Source organism: Pyrus communis, chromosome 8, assembly GCF_963583255.1.
Source record: "Pyrus communis chromosome 8, drPyrComm1.1, whole genome shotgun sequence".
Taxonomy (NCBI): Eukaryota; Viridiplantae; Streptophyta; class Magnoliopsida; order Rosales; family Rosaceae; genus Pyrus; species Pyrus communis.
This window is the reverse complement of record NC_084810.1, coordinates 6,636,548-6,653,637: the sequence shown is the minus strand read 5'-3', so window position 1 is coordinate 6,653,637 and position 17,090 is coordinate 6,636,548. Positions and strand designations below refer to the sequence as shown.

The window sequence follows — 17,090 nt, the reverse complement described above, 5'->3', positions numbered from 1 at the left end:
TAGACTAGTTTGGTTGGGAGCAGTGCAGTCAGCTGCGAAGGAAACTGTGAATAACAGGAAGAGCAATTTAGCTGTGATCATAAACGAAAATGAAAAACAAAGATAACCCACGGAGCTTTTGTTCTTGAGCAAAGGCGGAGTTAGAAATTTTTCACCGGGTAAGCTAGCTTAAAGATTTAAATCTTTATAAACAAAGAAACTTGATACTATATTTTTTACAGTGTCAGCTAGCTTAAGAAAATTTTCATAAGGTGAGCTAAGAACTTTCGTTGTTCAAACAAATTCAAACTTCTACATGTACAAGAAGCAATGAGAAAAAAGATGTGAGAAAAAAAAAAAAGGTTTGTAAACTGTATTATATAATTAAACATAGAGAATTCGAATTAGTGACTAAATATATAGTGAGCTACATTCAAAAATCAATAAAAATTACATGTAAAATTTTATTTTCTACTCAAAGCTACCTGGGCTACAGTCCAGGGTAGCCCTTAATGTGGCTCCGCCGGTGTTCTTGAGCCTCCTGCCTACTGGTTTATGTCAAGTTTAAGGAAGAGTAGCCTTTTGATTTTAAGACAAATTCTTTACGGATTTAATGCTATGTTGAAGGAAACATGGCACGGGCATTGACTCGTAATGCATGTTGGAGCAATATAGAAAATATGAAGACTCCCAATATTGTTTAAAGAGGGAAGTTAAGGAACAATCGATTCGTCTGCCACTGTTCACTATTACAAATTTTTAATACATGACGCAATTTATTGGTCATGATAAAAGTTTTATGACGCAATGGTTTAGTGTCATTTTTGTGAGTGTCTTAAAGATATTTTTTATGATGTTGAAGAGTGTCATGTATTACTTTTAAGAACGTCTAACAAGCGTCATTGAATTAATAACTTGTGTCAACTATTACCATTTAAGACGTGTAATAAGTGTCATAAATAGAGTAACGAGTGTCACGGTATACTAAATATGGCATATGCACAGTGTCATGCAAAGCTTCTAAAGGAACCTGACAAGCTCCATTAAATTAAAATAACATGTCATCTATTTCAATTTGAGACGCGGAACATATGTCATAAACAGAGGAATGAGTGTCATGTAAGCGACATTGAAATAAAAACTTATGTCATCTATTACCATTTAAGACGCCGAATAACTGTCATAAATAGAGAAATGAGCCTCATGATGTACTAAACATGACATACATACCGTGTCATGTATAATTTCTAAAGACACCTTCCAAGCTTTAGTGAATTAAAAAAAGGTGTCAATCAGGCAAACTACTCAATGGTTATATGATTGTGAATGGTCGTTGTCAACATAAAAGTTAATTCGCGCATCAGCGCTGTTGCTAAACTTAATCCAATGGTCAAGGGGCCCTACTACCGGCCAGTCAGTCATCTATTCAAAACCGAACTCCTCCTGGCGTGTTTACCAAAATAAAAAAGAAAAAACTCCTTTTGGCTTCACCAAAGAAATTTTTGGTGCCACTTAATTTTGTTTATATATTTAGTTTACAAGTTTAATTTATCTAGTATTACTTTTTTTGTAATGCATGAATTTCTACAAACGTCTTTTTTATAAGTTCTAATTAAGTGTAAGAGGAGAGAGATAAGAAAGTACAAGTTTGAAATTAATTTATTTTTTTATTATGAAAAATATGTTGCAGTCTCGATTAGAAATGTGATTGTATAAACAACACGAAATCTTTTTAGGATTCTATTATATTTTTTTAGGCAGTATCCTGTTTAAATTGTAATACTTATTAGATAAGAAATTTACCTTTATACTACTATAAAAGAGGCACAATAGTACGAGATAATACACACATCATAATCCACCAAATTCTATATCTTGCTTGCCGAACCTCTCTCTCTCCTCTATAATTCTTTAGTTAAATATGTTTATAACAAAATAAAAAATATTTGTATAAAAAAGGGTATGATTGTCTTTTAATGTCTAAAAAATACAGTGATTAGGATTCTTTTCATATAATTATTGTATTCTCTATTGTATTTGCACTAGGTTTTTTTTGGTGTTGTAATTTCTATATATAAATAAATCCAATGAGTCATAATTCCAGCCTCACATTTCCCTTCTATTAATTCTTTTCAAGTCTAAATGGTTTGATTGACCTAAAAAAGTTCAAATGGTTTCAGTGGGTGGAAAGTTTAGTTTTTTATTCCAACCTAGAATCGGAAATATACAAATCCAAGTGGCAAACACCAAATTGGCTTTTGGTATGAAGCGTATGGAATTTTCAATCCACCAAATTGGCTTTTGGTATGAAGCGTATAGAATTTTCAATCTTCTATGGATATCTTCATATTTTGTGAACATAAATCTCCATTACTTTTCAACAATTTCATTCTTTTACTTGGCTGCTGCTTCTCATTGGGTCTAATATAAAAGCATCGTATTGGCTTTTGGCATTTTTACCAACAAGTTTATACATTCTTCAGAGAGAGAGAGGAGAGGAGAGAGAGAGAAAAGATCGATGATGGCAAGAGTGGAGGACGTGGTGATAGTAGGGGCAGGAATAGCAGGGTTGGCGACTGCTGTGGCGCTCAAGAAAGCTGGAGTTAAAGCGTTGGTGTTGGAGAAATCAGACGGCCTCAGAACCACCGGTGCAGCTTTAACCCTCTTCCCCAACGCTTGGTGTGCCCTTGACGCCTTGGGTGTTTCCCACCACCTCGCTTCTCTTTATGCTACAATAAAAAAGTGAGTGTTCGAATCTCCTTCAAGTATTAGACTAGTTTAAATTTAAAATATCTGTGTCTGAAAAGAAACATAGAAAACTAATGTTTGGATGCAAAGTCAGTAAGACTAATACATATGTAGACACGCATGAAGCTGATCGCTGTTATAATTACAAGCTGAAAGTCAATGAGACTACTACAATTACTGTCAGGAATTTCTAACAAAGTCAACTTAACCACATGAACCATGTTTAAACTCAAAATTCAACTTATTTATGCATTGGGAATGGTTGTCTGGCAGGGGATATGTAACTAATATTGACACCGGAGAAATCCAAGGAATGTCTTTTCCCGCATCCAATGGGTAAGCGAACCATAGTATTGTTTATTTGTTCAGTTTTACAGCTGGTATGTACTGCTTTAGGAATTTAGGAATGCAAATTGCTGACTTGAATGTTGTCAATCTTTCACATGAAATTTAGAAATGACCTAGTTGGACCAAGATCAGTACACCGAAAAGCTTTACTCAAGGCTTTGGCAGATGAGTTACCACCAAATTCCATCCGTTTCGCTTCCAAACCTACTGCTATCGAGACCCAAGAACATGAAGGCTCGTCCATTTCAGTTATTCACTTGGGAGATGGGACAATAATCAAAGCAAAGGTATATAGTAACCAAAATGCACTGTTTATAAGTAGTAGAATGAGAGAGTCACTCATGGAATGCAGTACTTTAAGTTATCCTTTTCTTTCCATTATATTCTGTTTTAATTGGATGATCATCCGCTACAGGTTCTGATAGGCTGCGATGGGATTCACTCAGTGGTTGCCCGCTTCTTAGGACTTGCCGAACCAGTATATGCAGGTCGATCAGCAGTTCGTGGCTTGGCTGTGTTTCCTCAAGGCCACGGATTGGACAATAACGTGCAGCAATATGGAGGACTTAACAGAAGGGCTGGTTTTGTTCCCCTCAATGACAAAGAGATCTATTGGTTCTTTGGCATATGTCTGGCTAAAGGTCCAAAATAAACCATTCCCTTTGTTTTAATTCGTGATAGACAACAAACTGAACACTTAACAAAACACCTCACTTGTTTCTGTCGTTATTGTAGGGGCGGATCCTTCCAATGACCCGGAAGTTATAAAACGAGAAGTGATTGAGAATTATGCCAAGGATCTTCCTCCTATATACCTAGACGTTGTACGGCACTCGGATCTTTCAACGTTGTCATGGGCTCCAATAATGTTCAGGTACCCGTGGCATGTAGTATTCGGGAACCTGGGGAAGCAAAACATCACGGTGGCTGGTGATGCCATGCATCCCATGACACCTGATTTAGGACAAGGAGGTTGCGTGGCATTGGAAGATGCAGTGGTCTTGGGCAGATACATAGGGAAATCCTTTGTACAAAATGGACAAATCGTGCCAAAAGAGATGGTTAGTGCGATTGGGAAATACGTGGAAGAAAGAAGGTGGCGTGTCGCACTGTTGATTGCAGGATCATATTTATCAGGATGGATACAGCAGCCGGGGTCTGGTGGGGTTATGAAGTTCTTGAGGGATACCATATTTTACGGGTTCATTTTCCATAAACTTGTTAAACTTTCACATTATGATTGTGGAAAACTTGATTTCTAGCTAGTGCATTTCATTGTCCACAAGAAAGAGGACGACCAAGCTTCCCTCCTCTACGGCATTATATTATTGATGACCTTTCAACAAGGATCGACCAGAGACAGGAATCTAAGAAGAACAGGAAAGATTTATGGAACCTAGTAGCTATTACATAAATTTATACTTTCACATACCTCTGCTGCCTTGTTGACAAAGTGTATTTTGCATTGTAGTTGATAGCAAAGCACATAGATGTAGTCTGAGATCAATAGCTAAATAAGCAGTATATGCTAGTTGTTTTTAAATGGAAATAGGCACAATTTACAAAAACAGTGTGCTTTGCACTGAATTCTAGTACTGTATGAACCAATTTACAACAAATAAAACAATCCTTATCGAGCCCCCAAACGAGTAATGGATAATTTGTTGGTACAAAATGTTTGATTATCTGAAGATGAACGTGCTTCATATTATTCCCCTTCGATAAAGAAACCAGATTGATTAGGTTGATCCAATGCACCATTAGTTCCCAACTACAAAGGGTAGTAGCCATTTGGTTATTATTGTTGGGTTAACAATGATATTACCAACGTAACACGTACGATAGAGAAGGAAAATCTCCTAAACCTTTATCAATCACTTCCAATGGGCTTCGTTCGTTCTATAATCGCCATGCCTGAAATATGTCAAAGCTCCTTCATCATCTACCATGTCATCAGTTTAATATATAAAAACAAGTGTTGATGTTTACAGTTATTGCTACATTTTTTTCATACAAAGGTTCTACTCTAAGTGGGGTGGATATTTTACGCTAAAGGGAAGGATTAGACGTAGCCACACAACAATTCAACCATAACTAGTATCGAATTCAACACAAGTATTATGTGTCATCGTTATCCATGTGAGCTAGATGTTGCCACATTAAAGAATACTAAGCGTTTCACAAAGCTAGACAAGAAAGTCTTTACAGGTATTTGAGCAAAAATTAACTACTTCTGCTAACAGTTGTAGGAGGGCGCTGACAAAGCGAGACATGAATGCTTAATACTTGATCTCTGTAGGGGCAATTGTCAGAGTTCCCACCAGATATGTGGTGACTTTTGGGACCTCCAGCGGCTATAGTATTGCGGGCGCATCCAAACCTTGTTTGTCTTCTTTTGCTCTCGAAACTGAAGCTAAGGCAGCTCTGCTTGCTGTCCGTTCAGCGATCGATAACAATTTCCAAGACGCGGCCTGTGAATCCGATTCGCAGGAGCTCATTAGAGGCATCAAGGGTGACTTCAAAAAGGGAAATTGGACCATCTTTCCCCTGTTAATCGAAATTCGGAATCCCACTCATCGCTTTCATTCGATTAGCTGGCGGTGGATTCCTCGTCAAGCGAGTTTTGCAACCGATTGGGTTGCTTGGCATTGTAAAAGAGGGATGCGTTCAGATGTTTCGATCATAAGGCCCCCATCCTCTCTAGTCCCAAAGATGGTCTCCCCTGCCCCTCTTAAGCTATGTGTACTTGAGATGGGTGAGGATAGCAGATAGGACCATTGCCCCGCTTTCGTGCTGTGCTCTGCTTTTTCTCCCCCGTCTTGGCTTCCGGGCGAGACCCTTTTTCCCCCGTTTTTCTAATTTTTGTATGCCGCTCTGTTTTGTTTCTTCGGTATTTTCCTTTTCCGGATGGTTGTTCTCTCTCTGGGCTTTGTCCCTACTGAAGATTCCCCTTTGGCCTAACAAAAAAAGATGGTAAAAGTTAAATTCATTAGTCTCACACGTGAGTCTTCATCGATATATCCGTTTGTATTTCTACAACTTTACATATCTGTATTTTGACCATACCGATATTTTAAACATTGATTGAATCCACTAATGGCTAACAGGCCCTACTACACGTCAGTTAACAAATACACTTTTTATAATGAAAGAATTTCCATTGATTTTTTTTAGACGAAATTTCTATTGATTTCCAAGTCATGTCTTTATCAATTCTAATTGGATGATATTCAACTCAAATATTGTCAGAAAAAAAAAAATTGAAACTTGATCTTTTTATCTATAAGTAAATTTTAAAGTAGACTAAAACGTAGAAATTTTGGATTTTGGGTCAAGCGATCACATAATTTACATTTATTATGATCAATAACAATGTGATTTAATATCTTAGTAAATAGAGCGTTGAGTTTCTACTCATAATAACAATTTATTTTGACAAAAAAAAAATGTGACAATTCATATTTTAAATAAATATACTAATTTATTAAGCTAAGAACTTAATTTGAATTGTTCCATTTTATCCTTTTTAATCAGGGTTTTTTTTAATTAAGAAGGGATTTTATTTTTCACTGTTAATTCAGTGTTTTTATTTTTTATTCGCGCAACAGGCATGTGGTTTTTTTTTTTTTTTACCAACTCCGGTTTCGGGGGTGAGAAATCCTATACAACTGAAGGTTGCATGATGGGCAAGTTGAATCTCATTTCTATACAGCTTTGGGTTGTGTGATGAGTTTGTAATAATTTAATATTATTAAACAATTCTAAAATAAATCATGATTTTTTTTTTTTCATTAGAATTAGAGTTGGCCGTGTAGCTCAAGCAGGAGTTTGTTAAAGGGGTGTGATATTCACACATTTTATTTACTTTTCATACACCCTTCTAATTTTCAGCCGTCAGATCGGATGAATTGAAGAAAATCAACTGATATAAATTAATAAGGGGTGTATAAGAAGTAAAATAAAGTGTGTGGATAGCACATTGCTTATAAAAAGAGAAATAACAGATGGAAGCGACAATATGAGAATAATGAGTGGGCTCACGCTTTGTTGAGTGTTCACAAAAATATCTGAACTATACTATAGCGCTCAGCTAACGTGGAATATTATGACTGGCTTTTCGATACGTGAAACATGAGCTAAAGAAACCTCCTAAATCCATGGCCAAGTGATCAAGTATAGTCAGAATTAGTTTTATTTGGCTAAGCCAGCATAAGAAGGAAATTCAAACACGAAAATTTTAATGTGTTTCTAGATCATTAATATATGAATGAGAGATGGTAGTTAGCAAATGTGCTAGTGGTGGTGGTCCTAAAGACAAGGATAATGGTAAGAAGCGGCAGAGGCGATAATGGGTAGCAGTGGTGATAATGGTAATGTGATGACGGTAGCAGTGATGATGTTGTGTGGTGGTGGAGGGTATGATGAGTGAGTGGTGGTGTTGATGGTAATGATGTTGTATGGTGGCGGCAAAACTGATAGTGATGATGGTGGGAAGTGGTTGCGGCAACGGTGGTGGGATGATAATCGGTTATGGTGATGAGAGATGTTGAGAATGTATGAAATGACTGATTTGGGGCTTTTATATCATTTTCTTGGTATGGCTGTGATACAAACTGAAAACAACATTTTTATAAGTCAAAAGAAGTATGCATTGACTCCATTGAATAAGTTTGGATTACAACAATGCAAGCCCTTGAGTATCCCTTTGGTGACAAGTGATAAATTATGCAAAGATAATGGCAGTGAACCTGCAGATGAGAATCAATATAGGCAAATTGTGGGAAATCTGTTGAACCTAATTGCTACAAGGCTAGACATAATATTTGGAGCTAGCTTACTAATGAGATTCATGCATTGCCCATCTAAGAAACATTATGGGATAGCCAAAAAAGTCTTAAGGTATTGTTTGGGCCCAAAATATTATTGTTGGGCCGAGCAGCAGGATGTGCTCAGCCCAAGGTGATGGTAAATACTATGGGCCGAATAATAAATCCCGGGCCAGCTGGCAGGATCGGCCAAATCCTATCCTAAGTAGTCCGGATGAATAGGAAAGGGCGAGGAAGTCCTAGTGCGACCAGGATTCTCGACCAGTAAGGAATTGAGTCCCGAAAAGAAGGAAAATTCAGAATCCCAGTAGGAATAGGTTTGTTCGAGTTAGAGGCGAAATGGGACAAGGACTCCCAATCCAAATCAGAATTGGTTTCAAGGAATGGGGCACTATAAATACAAGAAATCATGCAACAGAAAGGGACCTTCGAATCAGCATACAATTGCCCTGCGCAAAACCTCTCAAACACCTTGAGATTTTTTCCTTTTCTTTTCCTGCCGACACACCTTCAGTTTGGATAAACAGCACTGTGGAAGCACCCAGCGAGCACCTTCAGTTTGGATAAACAGCACTGCTGCCGCAGAATCAGCTGACCAAGAAGCACCTTCAGTTTGGATAAACAGCACTGCGTCGAGGTCGACCGGTTATCTATCTAAGTCTCAGTCGAGAAGGGTTTTCGAACCTTTGTTGGCAGAGGTCACCTTACTAGCCTTCTCGGCATAGTTAGGTGTTACGAATTGCATTACTCGGCGTGTTGGACGCCGAGTGGTTTTATGATTGGATACTCGCAAGTAAGTTTCAGGGTTCGGCATACCGACGGCCGAACTACGTTCACCATCAAGACATACATCACGTTCAAGTACCTGTGCCCATATAGTTTGGTCTCGATTCGACGTGCTTATACTCTTACGAATATAATCACAGTGACCGAATCGGGTTCCGATGATTTGTGAACTCCGCAGAATTAGCAGCCTTGTCTTCAGGCTGTAGAACCCAGAGACCGAGAGTGTTCCTTCCTCGGTCGCAATCGCAAGATAGAGAAGTCAACGACGCGCTCAAAGCTACATCAACAAATTTTACTCCTCGGCCAAGCTCGGCCGACGAGTTGGCACGCCCCGCATTCGACCGAAGGACGTAGTTAGCTTATTAGTTACTCGGCCTGCGCGCCACGTAGGTTTTGTAATTTTTAGGGTCAACATTTTGGCACGCCCAGTGGGACCTTTGTGCTAAACCTTCGGAGTTCATGCCCGTTGAAACACGGTCTACAAAGAAGAAAACAACCATGGGAAAGTCAACAACTGACTTGCCAATGCAAGGCCTTGGGCAGGATTTGCACTCTACAAAAAATTCGATCATTGTTGCGCCGCCCGAGGCCACAAGTGTAACACGCCGAGAGAATGAAATCTGTCTCGGCGGGCAACCTCACAACCCAACAGTCCCGAATCAAACGGCTGGAATGTTTGTGGAAGGGATTGTGGAAGATTGTGATGATGATGGTGGGGAAGGTTTCGATCCACCAACTAGGACATTCCTTAGGAGACGACTGAATGAACAGTATCGTCAGGTCGAGCAGTCGATTGGTCAAAAGATGAATGATTTGTTGGAAGCAATACGAAGTAACAACGATACACAGACCAGAATGCTTGAACTACTGGTTAGTAAAGCCTTCGAAGATGGCCAGGTCGGCCAACCTCGGCAGCTCTCGACGAATGTGCCCATACCAGCCGAGAGAGGGTCCGCTCGGCCACAACCAGTACCCTTAGAAAGAAGAGGACCAGGAAATAGATCCGAGGGACCAAGCCAGGGAGAAGAAGCCGCTTCCATAAACGTGACCGAAGTCCAGCGAATGATTGATTCGGCCCTAAAGAAAGGGCTTTAGTTTCCAAAATTCATTCATCCATACCCGGCTTATGTAGAAAGGTTTGAATACCCACGAGGATTTAAGATCCCTGATTTCAGCCTCTTCGCCGGGGAATCATCTTTATCCTCACTAGAACATGTGGCTCGGTTCACAGCGCAGTGTGGGGACGTCAATAACGATTTCTACAAACAGCCGGCTGTTTAACTTTTCACTGACAGGCTCAGCTTTCGCCTGGTACATTAATCTTCCACCCAACTCCGTGCAAAGTTGGGAAGAGTTAGTCGAAAAGTTCCATGAACAGTTCTATCGGCCAGGGATGGAGATGTCCGTATCATCGTTGGCCAGGATGGCTCAAGCATCCGACGAATCTCCAATGGAGTACTTAACAAGGTTTAAGTCGGCCAGGAATTGGTGCCGAGTACCACTCCCCGAAGTGGAGTTCGTCAGGATCGCCCTCAACGGATTAGACGTGGAGTACAAAAAGAAGTTTCTGGGGGCAAATATTCGAGATATGTACGAACTTGCTCAACACGTTGAACAATATGATTATCTGCTCCGAGAAGAAAAGATATCAAAGTCACCATCCCGGGGGACGTTGTACAAGAATCCCACGGTTAGCTATGCATCGGCCGAAAGTGAAGACCCCTAGTATGTTAGTGTGGATGCGGCCGAGATAATAATAGACAAACCCTACGTTTGCAAGGCTTTGGCGCAAATGAGTTCCAAAGACGCCAAAACCCGTTCGGCCGCTGAGGAAATGAGTAAGTCATCAAAAGTATACATTTTTGATATCACCAAAGCTGATGCAATTTTCGATCAATTATTGGCAGCAAAAATCATCAAGCTTCGGCCGGGACATACTATCCCTAAGGCCGATGAATTAAAAGGAAAGATATACTGCAAGTATCATAATTCTAATAAGCATGCAACCAATAATTGTGTTGTGTTCCGAGACACAATTCAAAGTTGGATCGAGAAAGGAAAGTTGAAATTTCCGGAAAAACAGATGGCGGTCGACGTCAATCCCTTCCCTTCAACAACAATCGGTATGGTGGATGCTCATATTCCCAAAAATAAAGGGAAGGCCGAATACGTCCCGATACAGCATATCCATCAACGGAATGGTCGAACAAGACTAAAGCTTGATTTGTTTTCAAATGCACCACCTGCGGAACAATCAGGGCCACCCGTCGATGATCCTATGACGAGATCAAGTCCCGACGGAACTCATGAATCAACAGTTTTATGTGATCATTGTAAAACACCAGTTGAACCTGGGAAGAAGACATCTTCAACACCCCCCACGGCCCCTGTAACATCACCGAAGGGACTTGGTAACGGTCCACGACGTTAAGTGTTTGATTGACTCGGCCCACAAGTACGGCCGAAAGACCAGACCTCGGTCAGGCGGCGTCTGGATTTTGACGCACCTTTCTACAATGAGGATTATTACTCGCGCAATACCAACAGTTTGGGCTCACCAGCCGATCGCAAAACTTTCAAACCACCCAGGACATCGGATCAACGCTGGTACAGTTACAATTCTCCGACTGGCTTATATACGGCGCTGTCCAAATCCCAAAAACGTCGTCGTCAACGGATAGATTGCATGGCTCGGCGACGAGAAGCGCAGGCCAACCCGGCCAACCAGTGGCAACCAAAGAAGACCGTGGAAGACATTAGCGAACGGCCAACCCCGACTATCATGACCGAGTTAGCCGAAGGGAAAAAAGTAGCAGCTACCGGATTCGACACCACCATTGAGGAATCTGAGAAACGTATTAAGATCCTTCTCCGGCCTAGGGAAACGAGGGCTCGTCTAGAGTACTTTCGACAAGAGGCCGAAAAGAAACTTTCTCCGTTACCCCCGCGCGAGCCGTTTATTAAAATACGGCGTAACTTACACCCTCCATTCCTCGGTGAATCCCTGGAATACATGCGAGAGTTTCATAAGAAATACTCCGCCAATGACTTGTACGGATTACCCAAGGCGTGTCAGGAAGCCCTCGACTTAGCTTTAACTTGCCCTGATGCCGAGCAAATTATCCAGAAAACTTCCGACCCAGCGATTAAAGCTAGGTTCCAACATATACGGGAGGCTCGGGTCCTTGGTTTTGAGGTCGATCCCTATACAGACATCGACACCGCCGAATTACCCTTTTCGCTTGAAGACCTCCAGCATTTACGCTATCATTTCGAAGTTTTCTCGGCTGTATCGTTTTTCGGCCTCACGGCCGACGAGGAACAACGGATAGCACGGTTGGATACATATCTAGACACGTGGAACGCCTGTATTGCCTATGAAGAACGAGCCCGTGTAACCAAGGATCAACGTAAATCTTCGGCAGTCAACATCGTCGAGGGAAATAGCCCACCCGCACTCGATTTGGTTCCCACGTCTCAGATACCGGTTCTTACCAAGGAACTCAAAAGTTTAATCGAGGATGTTCCGCCAACTACTACTGAGGTTAGTTCTGCAGAAGACGACGACCACGATCCAATGGGTCCCTCGGTCCTCGAACATATGGAGATCAGTATGGTCCACGTCCTACCAGCTGAATTCCAGCCAGGTACCCACCAGTCGAATTTCTTGGACGGGGACATAGTTGCCGAGGAAGCAACGCAAGTAGACTTCGTCGCAAACGACGACGATAGAGAAAACCGAAGCGGGGACAACCTTAAGGCAGCTTTAGCCGAGCTATTTCCCCGTTCCCCCTCAGTTAATCTCCAACACCTGAAGCCGTTGTATGTCACGGCTCACATCGAAGGATTTCCCATCTCTAAAGTGTTTGTCGATTGTGGAGCCACAGTCAACATTATGCCGATATCCGTCATGAAGGCTTTACGCCGTTCTGATAATGAACTCATTCCGTCAGGGATCACTATGAGCAGCTTCGTTGGTGATAAGTCTCAGACCAAAGGAGTGCTCCCGTTGGAAGTTAGCATTGCCGGCCGTCAACACATGACGGCATTCTTTATCATTGATTCCAAGACCGATTATAACGCATTACTTGGCCGCGACTGGATCCACCAAACCAGTTGCATTCCTTCATCACTCTACCAAGTCCTCATCTTTTGGGATGGCAAATCGGTCGTAGTCCACCCAGCCGATAACCAACCATTTGAAACCAACATGATTCAGGCTCGCTATTACGATGATCACGTCGGCTACATCGCCCTCCAAGGCCTTAACGAGGATGGGCGGCCGACGAGAATTTCGGTACAAAAAGTGATTGAGGTCGGCGCCGAGACTGTCCAACAGGATTCGGCAAGACTTGGTTTGGCAGATCTAGTCACCAATGCCGATGATTGAGCACACCACGCAAGAACGGCGTCAAGCCGCGGTTTCATCCACAATGGAACGTCTGCTGGCCCATTGGTACGCCATTACCAAACAACCACATTCTGGCATCAATTTAATCGAATTTCTGGCCGAAGCAGACAACGGCCCCGTTCTATCTTTCGATAAAGTTCAGGCTGCGCCGGCCGAACTCAAAGACCATCGGCCTCAAGTCAAGGACCCGTTAGAAGAAGTTAACGTAGGCACGGCCGATGATCCTCGAACATTGTTTATTAGCGCGTTACTCCCACCGTCCATGAAGGTCGAACTCCGGAAGTTACTCCACGAATTTAAAGATTGCTTCGCGTGGAGCTATCATGAAATGCCAGGCCTCGACTAAAACCTTGTAGAGCATGAGTTACGCATCAAGGAGGGGTGTAAGCCTCTTCGACAGCCTCCTCGCTGATTTTCGAACGAAGTACAACTCGGCATTAAGGAAGAATTAGTTCGGCTTCTAAAAGCCGGGTTTATTAGGACCGCTCGGTATGTCGAATGGTTGGCCAATATTGTCCCTGTGTTAAAGAAAAACGGTGCCCTTCGCATTTGCATCGATTTCCGTAATCTAAATCTGGCTACTCCCAATGACGAATATACAATGCCGATCTCAGATTTATTAATTGACGCCGCAGCTAATCATGAATTGCTATCTTTTATGGACGGTCATGCGGGTTACAACCAGATTTTCATCGCCGAAGCTGACGTCCACAAGACGGCTTTCCGTTGCCCGGGGGCACTTGGTACTTACGAATGGGCAGTCATGCCTTTCGGCCTCAAGAATGCCGGCGCCACATACCAACGAGCCATGAATATGATCTTCCACGACTTAATCGGTACAATCGTCGAAGTTTATATCGATGATGTGGTCGTAAAATCCAAACGTCGTCAAACAGACCTGGACGACCTGAGGCAAGCGTTCCTTCGCATGCGCAAGAACAACCTCAAGATGAACCCGGCCAAGTGTGTTTTCGGTGTTTCGGCCGGTAATTTCCTAGGATTTTTGGTGCACCATCGCGGCATCGAGGTCGATGAAAATAAAGCCCGCGCCATCATTAGCGCTCCACCTCCGACGACAAAGAAACAGCTCCAGTCGTTACTCGGGCAGATAAATTTCCTCCGTCGTTTCATCGCCAATTCGCCCGGTAAAATGAAAGCATTCTCTATGCTCCTTAAACTGAAAGAGACCGACCGATTTGAATGGTGCGAAGAGCATCAAACTGCGTTTACGCAAATCAAGGTGGCCCTTTCCACTCCACCCGTGCTCGTTTCACCTTGTCGCAACAAACCCCTTAAATTATACATTTCGGCAGTCGCCGAATCCATTGGTTGTCTCCTCGCGCAAGATAATAATGTCGAGCGGGAACAAGCTATCTTTTACCTTAGTCGAAACCTGAATTCCCCAGAGCTTAATTATTCACCTGTCGAAAAACTTTGCTTAGCGTTGTTTTTTGCCGCATCCAAACTTCGGCATTACATGCTCCCGACAGTTACGCAGGTCATCGCCCAAACAGACGTAATTCGTTACATGCTGACTCGGCCCATTGTCAAAGGCCGAATCGAGAAATGGACGCTCGCCTTATCCGAGTTCAGCCTTCAGTATGTACCCCAAAAGGCCGTCAAGGGGCAAGCCCTCGCCGACTTCCTGGCACAACACCCATCCCCTTATGGTTTTGAGGGAGGCGACGTCGACATCGGTTTCGTCACCACACGCGATAACCATTGGACTATGCATTTTGATGGTTCCAGTACTTCGACCTCGGCAGGTGTCGGTATCGCAATTCAGTCGCCTGACCACTGCCGATGGTATTTTTCCCTCAAGTTAGATTTCAGCTGCACCAACAATCAGGCCGAGTATGAAGCCCTCATTATCGGCCTCCATGTTTTACACGATCTGCGGGCTCCCCGCGTTCTCGTCCTTGGTGATTCCGAACTTATGATTAACCAACTGAACGGCGTGTTTCGTTGCATGAGTTGTACTTTGGCTCCCTATCACATGGTCGCTACCTACGTGGACGAGTCGTTCGAACGAATCACATTTGAACACATTTCACGTATCCACAATACTGACGCCGACGAACTCGCCCAGATCGCCTCCGGAGCACAACTCATGGCGGGCAAACTAGGTTGAATTGTGGGAATTGCGAACACGGGTCAACGCTCGTACCCCGCTTTGATCAATCAGCAAACTCTCCAACGCGCGCACGTAATATGTACAAGGGTAATGTCGCTCCCATCCCTATTAGAACGAGGAGATCCCATAGAAGTATGTGCCATCGAAGTAGAACCAGATGATTGGAGAAAGACGATGTTACGGTACCTCGATAACCCCAATGAGAAACACGACCGAAGAACGAAGGTGCTCGCGACGAATTACGTGTCGTATCAAAATGAATTATATCGCAAGGGCGAGGATGGTTTACTACTATTGTGCCTCGGCCCACACGAGGCTGCCCAAGCAATGGCCGAGGTACATGAAGGAATTTGCGGGGCACACCAATCTGGACGAAAGATGCGCTGGTTGCTCCGACGACACGGTTATTTTTTGCCCAATATATTAAAGGATTGCATCGAATATGCACGGAGATGCGTATCATGCCAAATTCATGCACCCGTGCAGAGAGACCCGGCCGAATTGCTACACTCGGTTACTAAACCATGGTCGTTCAAGGGTTGGGCAATGGACGTAATTGGCAAAATCACGCCATCATCGGGGGCAGCGAAACACGCGTGGATAATTGTAGCAACTGACTATTTCACTAAGTGGGTCGAGGCAAGGTCATACGCTGAATTAACTGCTAAAGAGGTATGCAACTTCGTATAGGAGAATATTGTGACCAGATTTGGCGTGCCAGAAACGATCATAACTGATAATGGCACTATATTTACGGCCGATAGGTTTAAGGAATACGCGGCAAGATTGAATATCCGACTCGAGCAATCTACGCCGTACTACCCACAGGCAAACGGTCAGGCCAAGGCAAGCAATAAAGTGTTGATCGGCATCCTTGAAAAAATGGTAAAAGAGAAACCTGGTTTGTGGCATTTGAAGTTAAATGAAGCATTATGGGCATACCGAACTTCACCCCGGTCGGCCACTGGAACCACTCCTTACGCGTTAACTTATGGACACAACGCTATGTTACCGGTCGAGTTGAGTATAAGCTCGTTGCGAGTAATCGAGCAGAGTGATGTGTGCAGTATTGAATATAGTCAAGCGATGCGACAAGAGTTAGAAGACTTAGAAGAAAGTCGAATCGACGTGGGTAACTTATTGGTCGCACAAAAGAAAATTGCCGAGCGAGCGTATAATTAGCGTGTAAGACAAAAAACGTTCGGCGAAGGAGAATTGGTTTGGCAAACAGTGTTGCCTGTTGGGATTAAAGACCCCAGATTTGGTAAGTGGTCGCCAAATTGGGAAGGGCCATTTATCGTTCACAAAGTCCTCGGCAAGGGGGCATATCATCTAAGAGATCGGACGGGTTCAGTTCACAAATTGCCGATTAATGGAAAGTTTTTAAAGAAGTACTATCCAATTACATGGGAAATGCAAGAGTAAGACCATTGTATTGATAGCAAGACGACCATTGTATTGATAGCAAAACGACCATTGTATTAATATCGAAAGAATCATTACAAGAAGAACAAATACAAATACAATGGTAGATTCCTAAGGGGTCGAGGGGAGGAAAGTCTCGAAGACAGCTTTTAGCTCCAGCCACTTCGCTTCGCTCAAAATTATCTCAGCCTGCCTTGTCTTCTTGTTGCACTGCAGTTGCTGGATACGCCGTGCACCGGCAGCGAAGGCCGTCAGCCGAGCCTTGTTGGCCTCAAAGTCCTTCTCCAGCTCGGAAGCAGCAGCCGACCTTTGCCGTTGAAGGTCAGAAATTTGACGTTGGAGGTCAGAGATCTGGCGATCAAACTCAGTCAGCTTTGCTTTCTTCGCCTTGATTGCCCCCATCTCTACTCGGCCAGCCTCATGTGCGACCTTG

At 42.9% G+C, this 17,090-nt stretch overlaps 1 protein-coding gene across 1 annotated transcript; it reads left to right on the top strand.

Annotated features, from left to right (window-relative positions):
• Positions 1 to 2,238: 2,238 nt before the first annotated feature.
• LOC137742212 (monooxygenase 2-like) lies at positions 2,239 to 4,715 on the top strand. The gene is made up of 5 exons (XM_068482007.1): positions 2,239 to 2,721; positions 3,001 to 3,063; positions 3,182 to 3,362; positions 3,491 to 3,716; positions 3,811 to 4,715. Exons 1-5 carry the CDS (start codon positions 2,498 to 2,500, stop codon positions 4,335 to 4,337), a joined length of 1,221 nt encoding a protein of 406 aa, XP_068338108.1. The 5' UTR covers positions 2,239 to 2,497; the 3' UTR covers positions 4,338 to 4,715.
• The last annotated feature ends 12,375 nt before the right edge of the window (positions 4,716 to 17,090 follow it).